This window comes from Accipiter gentilis, chromosome 20, assembly GCF_929443795.1.
Source record: "Accipiter gentilis chromosome 20, bAccGen1.1, whole genome shotgun sequence".
Taxonomy (NCBI): domain Eukaryota; kingdom Metazoa; phylum Chordata; class Aves; order Accipitriformes; family Accipitridae; genus Astur; species Astur gentilis.
Window position 1 is genome coordinate 11,413,494 of NC_064899.1, and position 24,770 is coordinate 11,438,263.

Here is a 24,770-nt window from a genome sequence, read left to right on the forward strand (position 1 = left end):
TGTTTTGAACTTGAAGAAAATTCACCTTTCTCAGCCCCAGTCAGTGGAGGGAGATGATGCTTATTTCAGAGGGAAATCCTGAACAGAAGTCTCCATTTCCCTTCAGTAACTTCAGAAAAAACGTAAAGGGAAAGGGGCCACTATGCCAAGAGTCAGCCTTCTGGAGCTGATCAACTCCAAATATGCACTTACATAAATAACTGGTTATGCAACATGGATGCATTTAGAACAAATAAGAAATTCTCCTCTCCAGTTCCTGCCCCGTTTGTAAATGCAAAAATTTCATCATGTACTTGTAGAAATCAAGAGCCGACCAGAAGTTTGCCAACTCCTTTTCACTAGCTATAAATGCAAAATAAAAAGGCAACACTTAAGTTATTCTTTTTTTGAACAGACTATAAAAGGAAGAACAAAGGCGTGTACGGTCATCTACAGAATAACACTGTATTCTTCACAGATACTTAAAAAAAAAGAACTTAGATGGAAATAACGAGTAATGTACCCGACAGTCTTTTCAGTAAGCACATCTTTGTCTTTCTACACATCAGCAAGCAAATCCAGACCTACCACTAGAGCAAAGGTAGGTGTGTGTCTACAGGCACAATAGATGTCTCTATTTACAAGTCTCTTGGGATCACTGAAATTTCTGAAAGATCTGCAGTGCAAGTAACAAGTACGTCCAAGCTGTGGCAATGCAGTGCATTTCTCAAATTTGTACATCAGGCAGGATTATGGATAAACTCAATAATATTAGGAAGACAAACCAGCAAGTAGTTAATTTTTTTCATATCTTACCTGCAGCAAGCACCTATCTCGAAAAGTGTAGCCTATCAATTTGTCCAAATGCATCAGACACTGATGGTAGCGGACATGGTGGGTAAGGACAGGAAGCATCATTGCATGCTAAAAAACAATTGCAATAAGGAAAAGCATTCAACTTCAGTGTACAGAGTACTCAGTTGACCAAGCTATAAATACAAACACTTTCCATTTGTCACAACAATGAGTTTTACTGCTTTGGTTTAAATGAGAGAAAAAAAAATAAATCATATTTTCCCAAACTTCATCATCAGAGCACTTAAATCATATTTGTCCATCTGCATAACCACAGGAGGGACACAGCCCCACTCAGATTAAATAAATAAATACATAAAACCAGTCTTCTACTTCGTATTTTGAATGAGGTAAAAAATGTCTGGTCACCAGTAACATCAAATTTCAGTAAGCTGTGACTGAATATGACGCTATACGTTTGTACCTTCTCATTTAACACCCTGCAGTTTTACATTAGTAACAAAGATGAAGAAAGAGCATTTCCCCTCTTCCTCATAACATTAGGGAAGAACCACTTTATATCACTTTAACCAGTTTTCCACAAACAGCAGTAGCTACTTGATTTTCAAGCACAGTTATTAGTGCCTTGCTTCATTTCCTTCTGAGGAAGTATTAGGGGCTTTTTGAAATGCTGTAGTCTGGCATAACCTGGCTTAATGTGCTAAAAAATATCAATAAGGTTGCTGTTTGATCATCTAGGAAACAGATAATGTTTTTCTGTTAGGGAAAATGTCAATAAAAATTTAACTAATTATGTTGCAAAGCCAAAACTCCCCCTCTTTTGGTGTTTTAAAGCAGGAATTCTACACTAATATTGACTTTGGATGGATCTAGGTTGAAATAAGCAAGTAGTACAGTTTATCAGTAAAATAGTACAGCAAGTACGATATCAATGTCAAAAATCTTGCATAAGATTTAAAAGAGCTACATGAGAAATGTATTTAAAGAATTTTATGCATGTGACCATTTCTGTGACACTGAAATCAAATTTCAGTTCTTCTAATCATTCCTATTAGTGACATGACATGAATATATTCAAAAGAATGACGTGTTTTAAGGGAATCAAATTCTGAGGGCTGTCACTATTAATTTCAGAAAGAGGAATGTGTATGATTACAGAAGATGAGTACACAGTATGGAGAGATGCAAGAAAAAACCATACAAAGCAGATGATGTATAATTTACAGAATAAATGATGTTATGGATTTCTGCAGGTCATTTAAGAACAGCAGAAAATACAAACAGGTGAATGTTAAAAGACTGAGAAATTAAGAATAACCAATGGCAATAATTTCTGTTTAAGTAAGACTGTGAAATTCTTGAGAACTGAACAGACAGCTGGAAGGCAATCATAGCATCATTTAGGTTGGAAAAGACTCTTAAGATTGTCGAGTCCAACTGTTAACACTGCCAACTCCACCACTAAACCATGTCCCTAAGCACCACGTCTACATGTCTTTTAAATACCTCCAGGGATGGTGACTCAACCACTTCCTTGGGCAGCCCATTCCAATGCCTGGCAACCCTTTCAGTAAAGCATTTTTTCCTAATATCCAATCTATACCATGTCACTCATTTAGAGTTTTCCGAGGGTAATTTACAAGCTAGGAGAACACCCCTCTTATCTCCATATAAACTGTACAGGTGTACTTCCTATGTCTTCCTTCACAGAAGGAATTCATTAAAAAAACCCAAACAAAAACAAGAGAAAACACAACCCAAAACTTGTTTCATGGGACAACTCTGCTTCCCTGCCTGACTGTTCCACTGCACCAGGCAGAAAGAGTCCCTCAAGCAAGGTTTAATATTCTTTATACCAATACCTGTTGCCCCAAGTTTGAGGGCTGAAATATAGTTTTAGATTTTTGTCAGCTGTGGTGCAGTGAATGAAGAATTGACATCTGCCTAGGAGCACACAGAAGGCCTTTAATTTGACTCTTGCAGTTATATTGACAAAGTGGTGCTTTCATGGCACTAAATACTTGATTGATTCAGTTAATGTGTTATGTAGGATTTTAACTATTTGATGTTTCTGATGTTTTATGTATTTATCTTTTTATAAGAAAATAAAATATATGCTTTAAAAAATTGTATTAGGCTAAAGAATGGCTAGTGATTAAAAAGAAAGTCTCCTGAAACAATATGGCCACAGGAGCTAGCCCATAACTTTGGTATTTGCATCTGGTTATAAACATACAAGTAACTTCTTTTTTTGTTTTAAAATATATATGATTGTAACCATGTTAACTATGCATGTTCTTTTCCTGCTGCAGCTGGCATGGCAAGGCAAGGAATCTCTTGGGTGCTCCCAGCTAGTGCCACCATCTCCCAGGCTGGCAGATGCTCCTGAGCTGAACCTACTAAGAAGAACCAGGTGAGCTAAAATATTTTGAAATGCATCATTTCTCTCCTTACCCTAAACACTTAACACAGCTGTTGAGGGCACACCAGCAACAATCCAGGCAATGGGGGGGTGCGGGGCAGGGGGAGGTATCTTCTCAACATGGCCCCATCCTGCCAGACTGCATAGTAAGTGCTGCCCGGTTTAGTGCCATGTTGTGCACTTCATCTACTGGATAACTTTAAGTGAGCTTGGCAGGACACAGCCATTTTATATTTTTGGAACATTTCACTCACGCTTTTTCCTCCCCCTCCAAGCAGTTCACTTCTGAGACTGCAAAGACCAGTGTCATTACTGCTACATGGAACTTAAAGCAACTATAAGCTATCAGAGTGACTTAAAAGAGTTTCAATCTTCTTCAATGCTTTTAAAAGCATTAATTTTAAATCACTGCACTTTAGCTCTGCCCACAGAGTTGATTTATGCGTATTTAGGTTTAGTCTCTTTAATCTGGGAAAAAGCATGTAGCAACAGCAGCAGTCTTTCATTTTACAGACATACAGTTTGCCTACTCTTGGCCTCTCAAGGAAATCAAATCAAAGGACCTTCACACCAGAACTGGCTCATTTAGACGTTATGGCTGCAGGTGGGCACAAAAATGCGAAATAGCTTTACTTTCATCATTCTCTGGTGCTTTGGCATCCTTCAACAACAAAACAAAACAGGAATATCCAAGACGACATTAAGAGATGAATCACAGAAATTATAACACAGAACTGTTTCAAAGCTCCTAAATTAGAAATTGACACTGTTTACTTAACCTGTAAAAATAGATACAGTTCACAACAAAAAATTAGAAAAGGGCTGTAATTTCCTCAGCTATGTGAGAAGATACTGTTCCACTATTCTCTTTCTTTGACTTCAGAAGCAATAGTAGAATCACAAGAAACATTTCAGACAGAAGAAAAGCAATTTTAGTTATTAGCATTTCTCTCCTGTTAGAATTTCCCCTTTGGCCTTACCAGACTTCTAAGATAACAGCGGGATTTCTACCTGTACCTTTGCCTAGCAACACCCAGAGTTTATACTTCATACTGTTAAGTTAATATTCAATTATAAGCCTGTTAATTACTAAATAACATCTGCAAAACAACAGCTAAAAGAAGAATGATGCAATTATACCCTAGTATATTTATTTGGCTGTTATAACTACTTGAATTTTACTAATACAATATTATATTAAAATTGCATTGTTTTTATCATATCACAAAGCTGGTGGCTGTCAGCTGCTTCAGAATAGGATCTGGAAGTGATCCGTACCTTGGAGATGTCATACATATGAAACAGAGTATCTGAAACATATCTTTCTACTGAGGGTCACCTGTTTTAATCCAAAAGTTAGTTGTGGTGCCTTTTTTTTTTTCTTTCAAGCAAAAAGATATTTCTTCATGCTTCACTGCAAAATTTGTTTTTTTTTAAAAAAATACCTAAATGGAAAAATACATTAAAATAAAAATATTTAAACCCAACCCAATTGATGGATGAAGTCGTCCCTGGAGTTCCACGCTAGACTCAACGTTTGGTTAACCTCCAGCCTCCAGCTGTTCATCCCTACACCCTCTCCCTTGTGCTAATCAATGAGTGGCAAGGAAACTAAAATTTTAAAATAACTTCTTTTGGTGTGTGGAGGGGGTGGGCAGGACACTAGAATAGTTCCCCTAAATCAACAGATCTTATTGAGATAAAGTTATTCACTTCCATTTGCTTCTTCAGCCTAGAATCACAGCAAACCCTTGCAAGAGGTAAATGGCAGCTATCGAGAAAGAAAATACATTAGACATCTCTGCGGTTTAGTCACCTGGCAGACGTCAGAGCGTATCCCTGTTTTCCAGAATCCTTGGCTACTCAACTCGACGGTCACTTCACGTCTCATTGTGTTCTTCTGACGAATTTTCTGCAGTGCTTCCTAGACAGAGAGAGAACGGAGCTCCTGTGAAGAACTTTCTACAACAAAGCAGTATCAATGCACACGTGACTGCGTTTACAATACCCATTAAGGTTCACTTTTGGTGAGCAGTTTCTAGGACTAGTCCAAATCTTGTAACTGCCAGCCACAAACTGTGGTGGACGTGCTGGAGTACAGTGTAGACGGAGAATTTTCATAGACCAAGAAGAGAACAGCGGTGACTACATTTTTTTACTGCAAATGACAGAACAAACCAGTCCAACTCATACATCCAAGATGATACATAAGTAAGTTAAGGTCCATACAACGAAAGCACCTTCTTTACCCCTGTGTGCAAAAAACCCTCTTCATTCAAGTCTGTCACCATGAGTAGTCCTGGTTTGAAGCATTCAGTAGGTGTAAAACAGGCTAAGTAAAGAGAGGTTTTGTTTCATGATCTTGGCTACTTCTGTCCTGGTTTCAGCTGGGATAGAGTTAACTGTCTTCCTAGTAGCTGGTACCGTGCTATGTTTTGAGTTCAGTGTGAGAAGAATGTTGATAACACACTGATGTTTTCAGTTGTTGCTCAGTATTGTTTAGACTATAGTCAAGGATTTTTCAGCTTCTCATGCCCAGCCAGGGCACAAGAAGTTGGCACAGGACACAACCAGGGCACCTGACCCAAACTGGCCAACGGTGTATTCCATACCATGGGACGTCCCATCTAGTTTAGGAACTGGGAAGTGGGGGCAGGGAATCGCTGCTCGGGGACTGGCGGGGTGTCGGTCGGCGGGTGGTGAGCAATCACCCTGTGCATCATTTGTACATTCCGATCCTTTTATTACTACTGTTGTCATTTTATTAGTGTTATCATTATCATTATTAGTTTCTTCTTTTCTGTTCTATTAAACCGTTCTTATCTCAACCCAGGAGTCTTACTACTTTTTTCCCCGATTTTCTACCCCATCCCATTGGATGGGGGGGAGTGAGTGAGCAGCTGCGTGGTGCTTAGTTGCTGGCTGGGGTTAAACCATGACAACTTCATAATAGTTCCTGTTCAACATTGTCAGTACTCCCAGTCTGGGGAAGGAGTTCAGCATTCACTAGCTCTGGAGCCTGTTATGATGAAATCTACCAATATTATTTCAATTAATTTTTTTTTTAATTGTTTTGCTTTGACCACTGGCCGTTTGGTATTGTGTAAACAGTTTATTTGTCTCTAGAAACTATGAAAGGGACAGAATCATTAAAAGAAAATATTTTCTGTAAAAACTGAATGAAAGAAAAACAGCTAAAATAAACCATCCCTGGATCAGGATCTCCTGGTTCCAATACTACAAAGGCCCCAGAGCATGCAAGCTCCCCACACAGCGTGCACTAACAGTAAAGACTCCCTCAGTGCTCTTCCTTCTTCAGAACAAGAAACTTTTCAAAGCTGCAACCCATCCTCCCTCTCCTTTTCAGTACAGGGCATTTGCTCAAAGCTGTCTCTTCCCAACTTCCAGTCTGAAGCCTGTGAGCATCTCTGGGCAGGAATGGGCTCTGTCTTCTGTTCTGCAGAGACTCACAGAGTGGTTCCAAGAGGTACATCTATCCAGACACACATTCATCAAACCTCAGACACCTCAATACTGAGGTGTCTAGGGGAGGAGGGTAGTTAGTCCTGGCTCCTTTTATATTCAATGAAGGGGGATAAAAGGCTTCAAGAAATGCATTTCTCTCTCCATTGACTTCAAAGTGAGCCTTCAGGTCCCAATTTATGCACCTGCTGTAAATGCTCAAAGTTAGGTTAGAGGAACAAAGCCCCCAGGCACAACCTTGTCACAAATAATAACATCATACAACCTCATAGTAATGAATGACTGATGGCAGAGGGAACAGAGATGCTTACAGCACTGCACCCCTTGTACATTGTGTAAAATTCACATTTCAAGGCTGTGTCATTGGCTGTTTTCTGGGATGGATGCTACAGTGTTTGCGAGACCTAGCTGTATTTTCAGGCTGACTGAAAATCAGAAGTCCAGTGTTACTCATAATACATGATTCATAATCTTTAAAAGCCCGTGTACCAGTCAGATGCAGCCCTACAGCTCCTTCTAAGTTATTGACACCTCCACTGGCAAAATGCATAGGTTATCCTTACATAAAGCTTCTGTTTCAGCCCTGTATGCCTCTCTGATGGCAAACTACTTGATAAACTCACTATCCTAGATAATAAGGTCTAGAAACAACAATCAGCATACCACTCAGTAAGTGATAAATACCAAAGGAGCATTTTATCTTTTGAAGCAAAACATAATCCCCCCCTACATCCAATCCACTGCAATTTTACAAATAAGTCATCCATCAGCCTGTAACGAAAAGATGCCCATATAACAACGGTCTTCCCTTCTACTTGCTCTGAGTGTAGAACGATGTAGCAAACAAAGTCATCTCCTACAGGGACAAAATTTTTTTTTCCTTACAACTGTGGCACAGTTAAATCACAACACTGTGTTTTTTCCCCATTTACCGGTAAGGAAGCTAAGGGCTTATCAGCATTAATAAAATGTTAACTAAGGCTCTTGCTCATGCAACAGCATACTATGCTTTGCAGTAATAATAAAAATCAGGTGCAATGTCAACAGTATCAAACATTTACCACAACCAAAGCTACACAGTTAGCAAACTGGGCAAGACTCAGGAATTGGACTCAGTGATCCTCATGGGTCCTTTCCAACTCAGGATATTCTACGATTCTGTGAATCATCAGGGTTTCTAATCAATAAATAAATAACCAACAACACTTAATTAAATTTCATCTGGTACCAAAGAAGTTAATTTCTCCTCTATGCACTCTTTACATAAGTTGTCCAATTAAAAGTGCCTGGTAGACATGCACCAGACAAATTCAAAGCTTCAGTCCAAGATGTTAAAAAAATAGATACCTGAGAGCAGGCTGCTTTAGTCTATATTTAGGTGACTTTATTTTTCTGATTTTAATTTCCAATTGGTTGAGCATCTGCACTTAGGAAATGCTTATTGCTCATCACTTCAGGGGAAAAAAAAAAAAGATAGGAAAGGCAAAAATTCAACAAATGCCTCATTTGTCATTAAAGATTACTGAAAATAACAACAACCAGATGATTTCGACTCAAAGATCTTAAGGAATGTCACTAAGACTGCCTAATAAATTACGGTTTAAAACCATGCACAAGTGTGGCAGTTTTTATCTCAGAAGAGAAATGTTTAAAATTATGAGCCAGCTAAAAGTGCACTCTGAAATAAAAACTCCTTCTCTATGCTAAGCTCTTGAAACCATTAATGGCAACAGCTATAAAGAAGTTATGGTCCTATAATGATCATTTTTATAATTGGGCAAAAAACTTGCAGTAGTTTGACAGCTGAAAAAAGGAAAAAGAATCCATTCGCTAACAAGCAAAGATAAAAATAAAATCAGTGTTAACAGCCTGAAAAGAAAATCTTTTGTGAGGGATCTCTACTGTTTCCCTAAACAGGGCGGTCATATGGCTTTATTCCACCCTGAATTACTGTGCTCAATTATCAGTTACAGGAAGGCCCAGCATACCTCTCTTTGTGATAACTTCTGTTTATCAGCCTGTTTGACTTTGGGACTATTAGCCAGCAGGTGACGCAGCTTCACATAACTCTTCCACAGCTTTTGGTATCTGAAAGACAAAACCAGAAAACAAATATTTTGGTCGATACAACGAAAATCTCTCATCGTTTGTCCTTATGAACACACCAGCTGCACCCATATACACACAGATCATCTACAAGCATCTTTTTGCTCCAGAAAAAAAATCTCAAAAGCATTTTCCAAGAGAGGTGGCAGTGCCTCTGCAGTTGTTCCGGCAGGCTGGACACAGCAGCAGAGGAGGCATTAGTGCGCAGTGTGAAGTGACCAGCAAAGCTCAGGGCAGAACCCAGGTCTCCCAGATACCCACCCGTCCTCTCTGAAGAGCCACTTCTGCATGCTGAAAAGACTTGCCCGCAGCATGACATCTCAATTCAGGCAGGTGAAAACTCCCTTTTCTCCACAGGGTTTACCTATCACTCACTGAAAAGCAGTAGTAACCTTTCCCAAGAAGTGTCTGTCTTTACACTGGCTGAAACATTTCAGTGAAACACATGAGGAAGAGCTCTACAAGTCATGTGCAACACGAAGTCATTCTGTGAACAATGAAATAAAAGTTTCATTCCCTGTGGGTTTGTGCTGAATGGAAACAGCAAGTCAAGTTTTCTCTGTGGTTAGCATATACTTTTCCATATCTGGTTTTCTCCAACCATCTAGCCTTTTCTTATTTTGGGGGTGTTTCATTACAGATGAACTTCAATAACAGAACTTTTTGCCTGGTGGGAGTCCCTATGCGGTCTATCACAGATTTTCACAAAATGTGTAAGAACTTGCTCTCTTTGAAGATAACATCCCACCATTATATTCAGATGGAATTGACCAACAGGTTCAAAAGCTACTATGGGAGGAGCGACCAAGAGAATCACGACGTGGACCTTGTGTCCTTAGGAAATGATGCTATCTTCAAAATGGTATCACCTCTGTAGAGTTTTTTCAGGAAAACCCATAAAACCAGACTTTTAACAGGAAGCAGGGAATTAGAGGACAGATGGAAGAAGTTTACTCAAGTAATTTATTTTCTTTTATATTTACATTATAAAAGATGATCCTCCTCAGCAGCAACGTAGAGTAGCGGTTTTAGTAGGAAGTTACCACATTAGTGGCAAAGCAGTAAATGAAGCAGCAGCTTCTCTACTATTTCATAATCTTCCCAGCATCCCACATTCACAGGCACACAAACAGATCTTTTCTTATCGGCATTTTTTCCATAGCTATTTCTCCACAGCATTCTTGAATGTATACTGTCTGCCTCTAGAGATGCTGATATTTTTTGAGTCTATAAACACATCTAAAATTGTCAGTCCATAGATTTTTCTTATGATCTGTTCTCCACATTTCTGCAATCTGCAGAATAGCACATCTATTTCTGACAAACCCCTATCCAAAGTAGAAAAATGAGTTAATGAACAAATCAATCAACCAACCAGAAAACAAACAAATGCCATGAGGAGGTTTCACCCCACAAAAAAGAACCTGAATCTATGATCTACAATATTTATTTTACTACTAGTATTAAGATGGGTCAAACGAGCTCTGTTATTGCAGTTAAGTTTGAGAATTAATAAACAGATTACAATAACTAAAAATCCGTATTAGACCTCATAAAGAAAAGACACACTAGAGGAAAATCTTTACTGGGCATTACCTATTTCACGTATAAACCAGAGTTAAGCCTGAGATTTATGATGGCACCACAAAGGTCTTTCACAAAAACTGCTTTGTTACTATGATAAAAAAGCAGCATGCCTAAATTCTTAAGCAGCTCTGGGGAAAAAAAAAAAAAAAGCCATGGAAATTTTAATGAAAGTTAAAATTAAAAAGTGTGGGAAGAATAATTTTTGTATCTTTATACTGTTTTCAAGGCAAAGTACTAGAACTTTATGAATATTTAGAAATTCAGCATCAAAATAGAGGTGGTTCTTATATTCTTTGGTCCAATGATTTTCTTTTTATGGGTAAGAAAACTGAAAGATGAGGAGGATTAAAAGTCATGCTCAAAGCCAAAAGAAAATATGTTATTATCTGGATAAGCACTCCCTTTTCCCACTTCCCACCATATTAAATCTAAAATTCTCAGCAAGTAGTTGTAGAAGAATATGTCTGTCATACATGCACATATGAGTGTTTGGGCCTCAAAACTGCAGGTGAAATTCAATGTCCTTAAAAGACACTGGAGGAAAATATACGAGGAAAGACAACCTTAACTATACATGCACAAGAGATGGGCTCTATGCTGTCTGTAATCATTCAGCAAACAGATCTCCAAATCATTGGAAGAGTTCCCTGAAATTGTCAGAAATTAAGAAAATAATTGTGAACAAAATACAGCAATTGCTTTAATGCCACTACACAAATCCACAGTGAAACAGTATTTCTAGCTCTGCCTGAAGTTCTGATTCCCTCTCCACTCCTTCATTACATTCCTCCCAATCTCTATAAGGATATGAAAAGTACAGAGGAAAGTAGCATGGACGCAACAGCTTCCAAGCTAGGAAACAGTATGTAGGCTTGATCCTTCAAGGCATAGAAAGAGACAACTAAGTAGGATATGGCAGGGTGCAAGAAACATAAATGTCGTGAAGAAAGCAAACAGAAAATGGCTATATTCTTCACTGTTAGATCTAAGACCCTGAGAACATCTAATTGAACAATCAAGTAGCAGCTCTGAAAAAGAAGTCAGTCTTTTTTATATGATGCACAATATTACTGGGGAAGCGATTACCTGGAATGTTCTCCCTGTCAGTAGCATAAAAAGACTCAAACAGTGATTTGAGAAATTTAGAGAAGGAAGGTCCATTCGGGACTGTTAAGCATAACTATCTAAATACATCCTCTAACTCAGAAGTCCATATGCTACAGACCTTTGGAAGCCCGGGTAAGTATTTCTCCCCCTCTTCCTTCCTGTTACACTATTTTCTCTCTGAAAACCTGCAACTGGCCTCTCAGAGAAATAACAGGGAGCTTGAGGAACTTTTGGCTGGACCTAGAAGACCTGTTCTCAGGTTGAGAAATTTTCGTACTGCACATGCATACACATTTCCTTCAGCAGATCCTGAATTATGCCAGAAAAAAGAAGTTATACCTTATATCGTCTAATTTACGAGAGCTTGTGTCCAATGTCATAAGCACCAAGCTTTATGTTGGACTCAATTAAGCACATAAACAAGCCCTATTTAAGCCACAAATGACAACAGTAATGAGTTTCTGAACAAAAGGTGGAAAGAAAAGCATCTTACTGAGGATCTCCAGCATAACTGAGTTGAGCAGGTCGTATCCCGAAGTGGACAATAATGGGGAAAGTAATTACATCAGGATTGAACTGTTCGCGGTCCAGTTGATCAATACGAACTGAGCTGGGTTTCTAGGAGAAACAACAAAATATAAAAATTGACAACAGCTCCATGGAAAATTTGTTGCCTCTAGCCCACACCATCTAGGAAACATGAAACAGCATTATTCCAAGCTTATTAAAATACACATAAAACTAATGATTAATATTGTAATAAATATTTGGTAATGACAATGACTGAAACAAAGTTAACTGACTTAGCGCTCTCAGTGAAAAAAGGAAGTCTTTTTATTTTCATTTTACAAATTAGGAAATCTACCGTTTGATTATTTCCGAGAACTTAAAGCAACTTTCTTTGGTCGAACATCACACTGGAAATAAAATTAGGATTAGCATTCTGGCATGCAAGCTCCCACAAGCCTGACCAGTTCACCAAGATCAGGTTACCTCTCTAATTTTAGTTTGTTTCCTGATTTCCCAAAGCAAGTTAAGCCATTATTAGATCCATTCAATCACACTGACTAAACAGCATTAAAAAAATTTGTCACGCTACTCTTAAAAAAGGCTCCTAGGCTGATGTGTAGAATGAGGAATACAGTCTCATATAATGAGGATACTTTTGTCCTTTTTATACTTCAAAACATAAGTTCTTTTTATAGTTAAAAAGGACAATATAAGAGGAGGCAACTTTCACTTCACCTCTAAAAAACACAAAAAATGAGTAATTGCACATCACTGCAGAAGACATGCTGCTTACAGAGCTCTCGATCACTTATCTAACATTTAAAAACTCAGTTGAAGGTGCACAGTTTGTCTCCAAGTAAACATTTTCTCCATTACCTGGCAAGCTGCTTTGTTATGTGCCTGCTTACTCCCCACTTTGCAATCAGCTGGATGAGGCCAATATTTTCTGCTTGTCTAAGGTTTCAGAAAAAGGGCATTACTTCTAGTTACCTGCATCTCAAAACTTCTTATTTAGTATTGTGAATTTCTCAAAGATGAGTTTCAGAGTTACAGAAACAGCTCTCACCATTCTCTTCACAAAACAATAAAAATTGTGTCAAGAACAAAGCTTTTATCCTTCAAACCACCTTGGTAGAACTGTTCACAGGAATCATTTTCTGCATGGATAAGCAAAGCCAATTCTATAAATAAAGGTAAGCCTCATCAGGTGGCCACATTTCCAATCTATTCTAAAACCCCAAAAACTTACTTAGAACTTTGACATTCAGATAGAGAAACATTTTCCAAGGGAAAAATGCTTATCAGCTTCCCTTAAGACATGATGCCTGAACATAATGTTACATCTCCTCAGCCAAAAAAAGTGAAAAATAAAAAAAAATTAAGTTAGTTAGCTCATGCTGCCAGGCTTAAAAAAAAGAAGAGAAAAGGTTTTCCCCACAGCACTTCTAATAAAGAGGGATTAGGACAACAAAATCTAATGAAAAACATGTGGAGGACTTGTAGCAGGCAGAATATTGTTCTCTAAACCAGAGCTTGAAGTCCTGAAATTTAAGTTTATCTGGTTTTGCGGGGTTTGCGTAAAGCCAATTTAAAAAGTTTTTATCTTCAGAAAAGTTGTTTGTTGGTTCCCCCCTCTCTTAACATTAAAAATAAGGACCTTCTCCGATCCCCACCCCCAATCAAAAAAGCAACCTTGCTACACATCTCCTCTGAGAACCAAGGCAGCAAAATATGATTAACAGAATATGAAACAATGATTGTACTCAATACACCAGTTACAACCAATATATTTAAAAAATACAGACAATGTTTTCCTATTCAAATGTTTCACATTTTAGACACTTAAATAGAAGTAATCTGATCCTCAAAAGTGTGAAAGGGAGAAGAGCTTTCGATAGGCCTACAGCAGGGTCTGTGTGAAACATGTGGCCTCAGGATCACTCAAAACCAGACCCTTTCTTTTAATTGATAGGCCACTGCCTTTGAGTTTTGTCACTCAGTTACACAGCCGTTCACAGATGCCTGATAACAACCAGGACAAAAGAACTCCTTGTTTAAGACTTAATCACAATTGTTCCTTCACTGAGTTATGAGAGAAGCGTAGCTAGGCTGTGCTTTTTTCCTTCAGCATGGTGAACACCAGCTTCCTCTCTGGTGCCGCTTCTGAAGGTGAAATGAACAAACAGCACTGTACAGAAACATATAGTATAAATGGCACACCAGCAGACAGGATGCAATCAAATTGGATGTTACTCTTCCAGATTTTTATCCCCATGTTCTTTTAAAAGACGTGCTGTGAGAGACCATCTAATAATCACAACCTCGCTTTTAAAATCTCATCAAAACCAAAGAAATTCTAACAGAACAGAGGCCCGTTACCTTTGTTTCCTACTCCAAACCTCATCAATCAAGGCCTTGCTGATATTAGAAGACATGAGATTGCATGCACATGTAGTTCAAAAGTATATTAAAATACATATGTATTTGTATTAGTGAAAAAAGCAGCAATATTTTAGAAAGAGTGAAGTATTAAAGAGGATTAAAATTTGTGAACCTTTAAAATTATTCCAACACAAAGTTTCACTGAACTAATGAAAGACCATAAATAAATTAAATGGTTTTAAATAATGCTAAACTATTGTTAGTTGTTTAAGTAAATGGGATTTATATGCCTATCAAAAGTTTTTCCCTTCTCCATCATGCATATATTCACCTTACTTTCAAAAAAAATAAAATACATCTATAAACCCTAGATCTGCTCATAAGAGGAATTATTATTTCTGAAGTGATGTCGTGGAGGAAAGCAGCAAAATAAAATTTAGTGTTTTTACTTTGTTGTGTCAAGTGGATAAAATTGAATTGAAGAGCTGTCATTTTCTAAAACAGTTTCACATTGTCTCTGTAACAGAACTGTTTTATCTTCTAACATTGTAAAATGCAAAGAAAATGCTTTCATACTCTGTGTTTTGCTTACTTTCATACCCAATTGAATATGCTGCAATGAGCAGAAAAAAACCCACAAACGAAGACATTGCAATCTTCCTGAGAGAAAAAACATGTTCTAATGATGGCATTGTAACATGACGTTTCAAAGTGCTGCAGATTTCTTTTATGCTTACATATTTTCATGTCCACACGCATCTTTAAAAACATTATCTTGTAGAATGCAAAGTTTTTCAGTAAAAATCACACAAAATCTCAAAATTAACACTACCACTCACAAACTGCACTGCCTTGTGCGTACAGACATTTACAGTTCAGTGACAGAAGGAGCATATATGCCTGCCTTCATGCTAAACAAAAAAGCAAGTTTTCAACCAGTTGAAATCAGCAGATCTTCAGCAAAACCACTGAAGTTATGTCAGCATATACCATTCAGATGCTGATGACTTGTGCACTAGCATGTGCCTTGTATAGCAGAAACCACAGGCACGTTAAGTTAAGCAGTTAAGGCTGTCTAACAATTTCTATTATGAGATTCTGGTTTAGCACTCAGTTTTAACTAGCTCAGGTAGAATTTTCCATAGTGAGAGTTCACATGTATTCTGTATTTCATGTTCCCACAGATGATCATATTCTCCTTTTGGTTTAGAAAGTTTTAGCCAGAAGGAAAACACTCAGAATGAAATCAAGGGAAAAATAAACTATCCTGCCGACGTTATGATTAGCTTATAAAGTAGTTTACTAAATGTAATGCTGCCATACTTAAAAATATGAACTTGAAAAATATATTTAGGAAGTCACCCTGGCTGCAGTTTGGGGACAGGTTTTTCAGTTAGCAAACTAAATTTCCCCTGAGGCATGATACCAAGTCACACTTTCTGCAGAAGCTAAGAAGTTAAGTTAGAAGGAAAGGAGGAAAATTAATTAGCAGAAAGAAAGGTATTACAACCAAGAAAGCTGCATGGCAGTCTAAAATCTTAGATCCAAAACATGCCTCTACTACTGAGATACTACTTAGCAATACTGGCCAAGCCACACACACAGAACCCTGCAGCTTTTAGGAGATATCATCTATTCTTGTGACCCACATTTCTTAAGTGTGAAAGTCAGAAAACCAGGCTGAATTCACATAAACAATGGAGTTGAAAGGAGCTGTGTTCAGAGAACATATGCTTTAAAATACTAATTGTTCCAAAAATAATAAGGCCATAGGGGTTTCAAGCTTGGCACTAAAAATTAATAGATGCATTCATTAACGTACACAAAATTCCTCAGTGTGAGCAAGAGCAACATAGAAACAGTGTGGAAAAACCACATAGGCAGAAAACACCTTTTCCATATTCACAGCAGAATCTGGACAGTGCACTTTAAATAGAGCTGGAAGGTCAAAAGAGGAAGATGAAAGAAAATAGCAAATAGATACTAATTTTCCGGTCCTGTGTCAGGGAAAAGAGAATGAGATCATGAACATAAAGACTTTCTGAGAAAGTAATAAAGCAGTGGAGCAAACTACAGTTTCACATACATAAAATATAGCCACTCCTTTTAACGCGCACATTGAAACAGTGCTTGTCTGGAAATCTGCCCTTCAGTAGAGCTGCAGTGGGTGCAATTCTTCCCAGGGTTGGAAAAAGTCAATGAACTGTTCCTATAGCAATCTGCAACTGTCATTCGTCATATTTTCCCTTTCCAATTCAGCCTGTAGCAAACCCTCTGAAACAAGACATGCACGTGTCATTGGGTTCTTCATATATCAGAATTATTTGCTCTACCATGCCAGGGCTGGTAACGATCATCCCTTTGCATTCTTCTGCATATTTCTGCCATTCCAGTTCTTCCCACTGAAGCATGTTGGCAATCTCCTCTTCAGGTACCAGAGCTTTACTGCATCGTAACAAGTAGAGAAGAATCTGATGCATTGAGAGCACTTCTTTTCCTCCATCTTAAAAACATAAATAAATAAAGCACATTTCAGAAATTCACTCCTAAAGTACGAGCAAAAGAGAAAATATGCAGAAGACATAAAATATTTGGATGAGCAAAATGAAATGCAAAATGCTTAAGCAAGTTGACAAATGTTTTATTGATGAATACTGCACATGCATAAACACTTTGCTAAACTGGAAGCACTAACAGTAATGGTAGCAAGGGTAACAGTTTCATCATACTGTAAAGCTGAAGTTTCAACTTGCCTTAAAAAAAACTTTAAAATGAGCAGGCAGAAGAATCAGTTACATTGTCCAGTTATATCTTCCTTTTCACACTTTTGTAATTCTTTTTACAATGGTAGTTAAAAAGCCTTTAGGCTTTTATGCAGCTTTTTTAAAGAACACTCAAAATTTTACAGGATACTTCTGGATGAATGTAGCAAGTTATCCCTGCATTTAAAACTCATCTATAGTGCTTACATGCTTTACCTGCAGTAATGAAGACTAAAGAGCCTCATGCTGTCATCTGTCACTAAATGAATCAAGGGCACATGAAAACTGCTAAATGCTTCTGAGATCCCAGGAAACATGCACAACAAAGGCTGCTTGTAACAAAGGAAGACAGTATAATAAACATCTGACTGGCTCCAGGTAGCCAGTTGCAGATGTGAAGATGCAAACAGGAAAAACAAGTGATGGTCTTGACAGACCACCACTCAGAAGATACTGACTATTCAAATTCAGTATGTTTGCTCATATGAGTAAAAAGATAGACATGTTTGTACAGTGCTTTAATTCTGACACATATCTCTCCAACCCCCTCCAACAACAAGGTGTTAGTCTGTAGTAAAGGAGGCATCTTCAAGTTTCATCCCCACAGAGCACAAATGTTGTTTTCCTTTCCCCAGGGAGCAGGAGCAATCTGGTCCTGCCACTGAGTACATTCTCTCTATCACTACACACACACAAAAAAATGGAGAAAAACCAGAAGTAAAGCCTTAGAGCAACGTGGTGGATGATGCCACAGCACAAGGAATGGGATCCCAGGCACACAAGAAAAGCCTCGCAGAACTGCTCTGTAACAGCAGTGCAGCATAAGATGATGTCCTCTACAAGGCACATGAGGGAACAAGCACTTCTCTTACTTCAGCTGGGATTACAGCACTATGGTACAGAAAAGATGAAAGGGAATGATGCAACTTGGCCTCTTAGAACAATTAACCTCATTCAAACTCCAAGAGGGAACCTTAAATAGGGAAAATACATCCCAAACCTCACTGGAAACAGAAAATACTTCCAAATAGCTACAGGGGCAGATTTTTCAATGTGCAAAGTTTTCCTTCAAATTACAGGGGGACTCAGTTTACAAGACTTTTGTCTTTGTCAGCAACTAGATTATACTGTTACACAAGAGGTAGCCCATGTCCAACAATCACTAAAAAAAAAAGCGTTGCCTTACTCACTGAAGACTGCTTACAGAAAGGGTACAGGTTGCTATAGATAGCTGTTCTTAACAGTAGTTAGAGACCTGACCTTTCCTGGGTCAGAACATGCAGTACTTGGGACCTCAAATGTTTTTTTCCTAGTCTTTTACTCTCTAAATATATTTATCATCATAAAAATCTATCACAATGAATACAATACAGCAACTATTCCGTGTGCTGTGCACCTCTGGCATTCAGTAAACCTGGTATGATTAGCTCAGAGCTATCCAAGGCCTGTCTCTAAGTAATCCACATAGAAAATCTGACATCACAAACCTCATATTTTTAGACCATGTTAGAAAAATAAGAAAGAAAGAAAAGTAGAGGGGATGGGAAATCAGCAATTCATTTCTGTGGTTAAAGAGACAGTTGATGGATGTGTGGAGATCTGTTACACCAATATATCTTCTTTGAATAGACATAGATATATAATGTTCTGCAAACGTACCTGGAGGAAATAGATTCCCACTCTCTGGAAATTAAAAATCTCCAAGGACATCGCAGAATATAATCAATACAAAATGCAAACTTCATTAAAAAAAAAATATCTGTCATAAAGATGCTAAAAGGCAACTACATATGCAGAGATATCAGGAAAAAGACACATTTAAAAATAGTTAGAAGGCTGGAACCTTAAAGAGGAAACACACAGGAATACATGTTATCAAGACTTATCTTTCCCTATCAGGAAACAATCCAGCTGTGCAGAAAGAGCTGACTTCTAAACTAAAACAAAACAAATAAGAATATAAAGACCCCAAACTAACAGGAAAACACCCTCAAGCTACACAAACCAGGCAGGTCAAACTTGTTCTCATTTTGTGATGAGGTCAAGTTAATCAGCCACATGTGGCTTGATGGCTTATTTTGTAAATTGCTTCAGCAGAACCAAATCAATGTTTGCTACCAAGCCTCAGAGCTCTGCTTCTGATTGAACAGTGTTGTGCAGCCAGGAAGGAACAACAATTAGAAATATAGTCATCCAGCCATCAGTACTCTCCACAGTAATGAGCCAAACCTCATTTAGTTACAGCTATAATTAATAGCCCAAGTAAGTTTCAAAGCCCAGAGCAGAGAGCACCTCCAGGCCACAGCCCTCATGATGAAGATTGTTCCATGTCTCCTCTGCACCCTCATTCCAGCTGAAACACATCCTCCTGTCCACACAACCCTTCTGGAGCAATCACTGGCAGGATCTCAGCAGGACACATTTTCAATGGAGCCATGACATTTATATCAACTGAAAGTCCGTCCTAGTACGTTAGGATGTGTTAAATGCCCGCACAAGCTGTTCACTCAAAATAAGCGTAACGCTCCACAGTGAAGCTTGTCCTTGGCTGGCAGGCTAGTGTTGAACTGCACCAGAATGGTGTTTTTCTGTCGTTCAACATTTGCTGCAAGGTCTAAGTTTACATTAAGATAAAGAAAGAAACAATCAGAACAACATGTGCTCAGGTGTGCCAATCATGCTGACACTCAAAACCGCACATCAGGAATTTTAATGCAATCACACAGTACCCTGAAAAGCAAAGGGGATATTAAATTCAGTTTCACATGTGAGATTAGGTAATAGCACTCCTCACATGCCACAGCTCCATCTTGGGGCAGGACAAGGATGACCCAGAACTGCCTAAAATCACCACAACAGAGACAAAAGCTGGAAGCAAGACTTGGCCTGACCATGTGAATCCCAGTTCTGAGTAAACCATCCAGGCTGCCAGCAAGCACTAAAGACTTCAGAGGGAAGCACCAGATCTCTACACTGACTGAACCATTTGACTTGCAGCAAGTTTTTTTTTGTTTGGTTGGTTTGTTTTTTTTTTTAATGGCGGTGTGTTTTTTGGGGGGTTGTTGTTGTTTTCAGATCTAATTTCCATAAAGCTACATAATACAAACATTACCTGGAAGAAATCTCACAAATCGCGGCATGAAGTGAAATCTGGGGCAGCTAACAGAATCATTTTCAAGTGAAGGACCTTAAATATGAAAGAAACACAGAAAAATTACGAACTGCAACATTTTTGCAAAAGAAATAAAAAAAGAAGGCCACCCTGCTGCAGATAAAATTATGATGAAATGTGCCAAATAATGCACTAGCTTATTAGTCCCTCCCAATTAGTGGGGAGGTTTTTTTGGTTACAACAAAGATAACAAGGAAATTTCCTTGATGCTATTTTGTGGTTTTTTTGTTTCCTATTTCATCGTCCAAAGCTTTGCATGCAAAACCAGTAAGTACCTGGTGTTAAAAAAGAACGAACAATCAGAACCAGTGATATGAAAGGTAACATGGATATTAGAATACATCTAGTATCAAACCAAAGAAGGCTACACACAATGTGTGAAACTTGTATGCTCCTCGGTCTAATTGCATAAGTGCAGAGTGCATCTCCATAGACAAAGTCAAGACACCAAAACACATCTACAGAGACTGAAATGAAATTCCCTTGATATTCTCAGTTTTCTTTTAGACCAAGGGAAGAATCATCCCTGAAATTCTCCTTTGCCGCAGTCTTCACAGAAACATGTATTTTCATCTTGTCAAGTCAAAAACATTCAACTATAATGATACGCTATCCCTCTATGGCTGTCTGTATGACACTGCTTTGCAAGTTGACTATAGAGAAATGCTGTACGAGTAACTTGTTTGTTAGCTTGTAAAAACAGAGAATAGTTTACCTGACACCTTGGTTTCCCAAATACCACGCACACAATACTGTGCAATATTACAGAGATAATATTTACCATTTGATTAAAAAGAACAGTTTTGGATTAAGGAAGAAGTTTAGTCTGCAGGAATACAGTACCCATTTTGTGCATTTTAACTGCTACAGCCCACACTAATGAACTCTAATATATTTCATCTTCTTGAAGAACAAAGTGGAAGTTTGTCCCTCACATAAACCAGCATTTGACTTGTTCTTTTGAGGTCCCTCCTCACTTTTTTTCTTTTTAAACTAAAGAACAAAACAAAACAGAGTCCTATTTACAAAAGCTGCAATTAATTGGGTTTTTGTATGGGGGGGGGGGTTCCCCCTAAAAGTTACCTTTAAGATTCCAGTCATAGAGCTCCAAAATATCTTTGAATAGGTATGAAGAGAACAGCTCAAGACCTCTCACACAAAAATTCTGGGGAAACAAATAAACCAGAATTATTTAATATTGTAATATAGATAATGCCACTCACATATATTTAAACAAAACAATGAAAAAACCAGTGTTCTCATATTTACCAATTGCTAGACACTGGAAACAGTATTGATATATCTGTAATCACCTACTGTAACATAACACATTGATCTCTTCAGAAAGCACTGTCAAGAAAGCATTATAATGAAGACTCTTTAGTCAATGTCCAAATCAACACTATAGGCAGAAATTATCAATCTGCGATAGTTCACCATGCACTAAAATCCCTTCACCCGAGTAAGCTAAGCAGATGACATATTTCTCAGAAGGATCTTTCTTGTAATTCACTTTTTTCCTATGTGTTCACATTAAATGTTTATAAATCAGTGATACCATGATCACTTCCATACCAAAATATCAGTACAACACAAAGCCAACAGGAAAGGATAGGAAAAAAAAAGAGAGGAGAAAAAAAAAGTCTTCTCATCAAGTGGGGAGGCAACTCCTTTAAAGCAAAGAGCTTTCATTCAGGAATAAAGGAACTTAAAAAACCTTCCTTAATGAACAAAATCAGGCCAGGTTGATATAAATTGTATTGTGATACCAGCCGTAAATTCCAAACCTAAAAAACCCTATCTCTTTCGCAAGAATGCATTAGTAAAGATGGTCTGCAAACAGTGCTGTAGCCAATTGACCAGTATTCCAGAAAAATGTCAAATTGCCTATTTTGTTTGGTGGCCATTTGTTGTTTTAGAACAAGATTTGGAGACAACACAGCAGATTCAGTAACAAGAATTGTTTTGATCACATTAATCTTGCTGAGGAATTTCAGAGTTCTTGCATATATTTCAATGATGTTGAGCAACAAAAAAGAGAGATATCTAGCAAGAAAAATGTAAATGTATGTGTGTGCTGGTTTTGGCTGGTGTAGGGTTAATTTTCTTCACTGTAGCTAGTATGGGGCTATGTTTTGGATTTGTGCTGGAAACAGTGTTGATAACACAGGGAAGTTTTCCTTACTGCTGAGCAGTGCTTGCACAGTCAGTGCCTTTCCTGCTTCTCACCCACCCCACCAGCGAGGAGGCTGGGGGGGCACAAGGAGTTGGGAGGGGACACAGCCAGGACAGCTGACCCCAACTGGGCAAAGGGGTATTCCAGACCATGGGATGTCATGCTCAGTATATAAAGCTGGGGGAGGAAGAAGGAAGGGGGGGACATTTGGAATTACAGTGTTTTGTCTTCCCAGGTACCTGTTATGCCTGATGGAGCCCTGCTTTCCTGGAGATGGCTGAAGACCTGCCTGCCCATGGGAAGTGGGGAATGAATTCCTTGGTTTGCTTTGCTTGCACACCCAGCTTTTGCTTTACCTATTAAACTCTCTTTATCTCAACCCATGACTTTTCTCACTTTTACTCTTTCAATTCTCTCCCCCACCCCACTGGGGGGAACAAGCGAGCAGCTGTGCGGGACTTAGTTGCCAGCTGGGGTTAAACCATGACAATGTGACCAAATTAAACACTGATCTTTGTAGTTAATATGCAGGAGTGTTTCTGTACCTATGCATGCTGTTCCACTGCAACAATTTACTTCACAAACTCGCTTCACCAGAGATTAATTTGTAATAAAAAAAAAATTAAAAAAAATCATGAACTCAATGTGCTTTGTTTGTATCTACCGGAAATTTGTTTTGGCAACAGCTTATATTAAGTACTGATAAGCAATCTTCAGAGCTTCAAACTCATGATTAAGTTTCAGCTCTGCCATTGACTTACGTGGTCCTGGCAAACCAGCACCTCCATATGCCTTATTTTCGTCATCCGTAAAAGAAGGATAACGCCTAACTCAGCTTACAGATAAGAGTACCTGACATAAGCTGTATATAACTTAAAATGAAAAGAAGCTATGGATATAAGCACTTCTTACTATTTGATTTTAATATATGATAGCCTAGGTAGATGGATTTATGCTAGTACCTGTGAGTGCAAGTTCCTTTTCAGCCATTTGTTCAGAGTACAGCCTGTCTCTTGGAGACTTCACGAGATGGGATTCTGAAGAGTTTAATCCACTAAGCATATCGACAACTCATAACCCACTCTGACTTTTTGACTAATTATCCTTCTTACCTCAGGCATCATCTCCTCAATGAAATGAATTGTATAGTCAATGTTAAATCTGATTACTTTACATAGAGGAATCTGGAAGGAAAACAGAAATTCAGCATGAAAAACTATACAGCATCAAATGTATACTTAATACAATTTTGTTTGCAAAGGCATTACTGTCTGCTGAAAAGGGCACTTACTGAAACAGCTGCTCTGGGGGATCATGCAAAGGCAGGAACACAAGCATGTGCAAGAGAAGTAACAGTTCTAAATCCCCCCTCTGTAATAACACAGTGCTGACAGGAGGGATGGTAAAGGAAGATTAAATAATGCCATCTACTGGAGATGAAATTTTGTTTAGAAGAAAAAGCAAACCTCAGTAAACCTGTATCTTCTCTCACTTGTATATTTGGAAGTGAATTTATTGTTGGTGACACAACATGTCAGATTGATACAGTGACCCGAAGGCAGGGCGTTTTTAGCACACTGCCAATTCTGTTAGCTATACTGTCTTAAAATATGGCTTTAAGTTATAGCAACACAATGTAAGAACTTCAGGATAAATTTATAGGTTTATTCTAATTTCATCCAATAAATATTCTCAGACGTTCACTCAACTAACTAGTAAGACAAACATCTAATTCCTTTTTTCACCTTTGAAAAAAAAGTTCCTTCATTTGTGAAGTCCATGGACTACTGAAGGTATGTGTTTTAAATGGGATTTTTTAAGCAAAAAAGCTAAATTTCTGAAAGACTACAGAAATGCCTAATCCTGCCCTACACATCTACAGCTCTTAGCAGGTTTTACTATTCACTGGCCTTGCAAGCATAAAAGAATCTTAGAACAAGTCAACAGTCTGTGAAAGTTAGGCAACCCAAGGTTATTTTGCATTGTTAAGCAGACAAATAAATATCTGAACAGTGCTGGGGTTGCACTGAAATCAATGGAATTAGCACAGGGGCAATATTCTGCTTGCATCTTCTTGCAGCCCACTGTCAAACATATGACTATTCTGTCTACAAAAATCTGTTGATATCTGCATGATAAACTAAGAAGCTACACCGAATAACCAAACAAAAAATTGCATTTCCTACAATTTGATACAATACGACATGCGAATACAAGAATAAAAAAACCTTGGAAGTGAAATGTCCCATTTAGAATCCGAGGAGCGGA

At 38.2% G+C, this 24,770-nt stretch overlaps 1 protein-coding gene across 3 annotated transcripts in view; it reads right to left on the minus strand.

The window, feature by feature from the left end:
• DROSHA (drosha ribonuclease III) overlaps window positions 1–24,770 on the minus strand; it is a 1,047,543-nt gene that overhangs the window by 1,002,680 nt on the left and 20,093 nt on the right. For all 3 annotated transcript variants that reach the window (XM_049823745.1, XM_049823744.1, XM_049823743.1), the window contains 8 exons: window positions 23,615–23,686; window positions 21,410–21,491; window positions 20,267–20,341; window positions 16,726–16,895; window positions 11,994–12,118; window positions 8,689–8,788; window positions 5,034–5,141; window positions 796–903 (listed from right to left, as the gene is read on the minus strand). In XM_049823745.1, coding sequence (XP_049679702.1) covers window positions 796–903; window positions 5,034–5,141; window positions 8,689–8,788; window positions 11,994–12,118; window positions 16,726–16,895; window positions 20,267–20,341; window positions 21,410–21,491; window positions 23,615–23,686 — 840 coding nt within the window. The remainder of the gene's footprint in view (window positions 1–795; window positions 904–5,033; window positions 5,142–8,688; window positions 8,789–11,993; window positions 12,119–16,725; window positions 16,896–20,266; window positions 20,342–21,409; window positions 21,492–23,614; window positions 23,687–24,770) is intronic.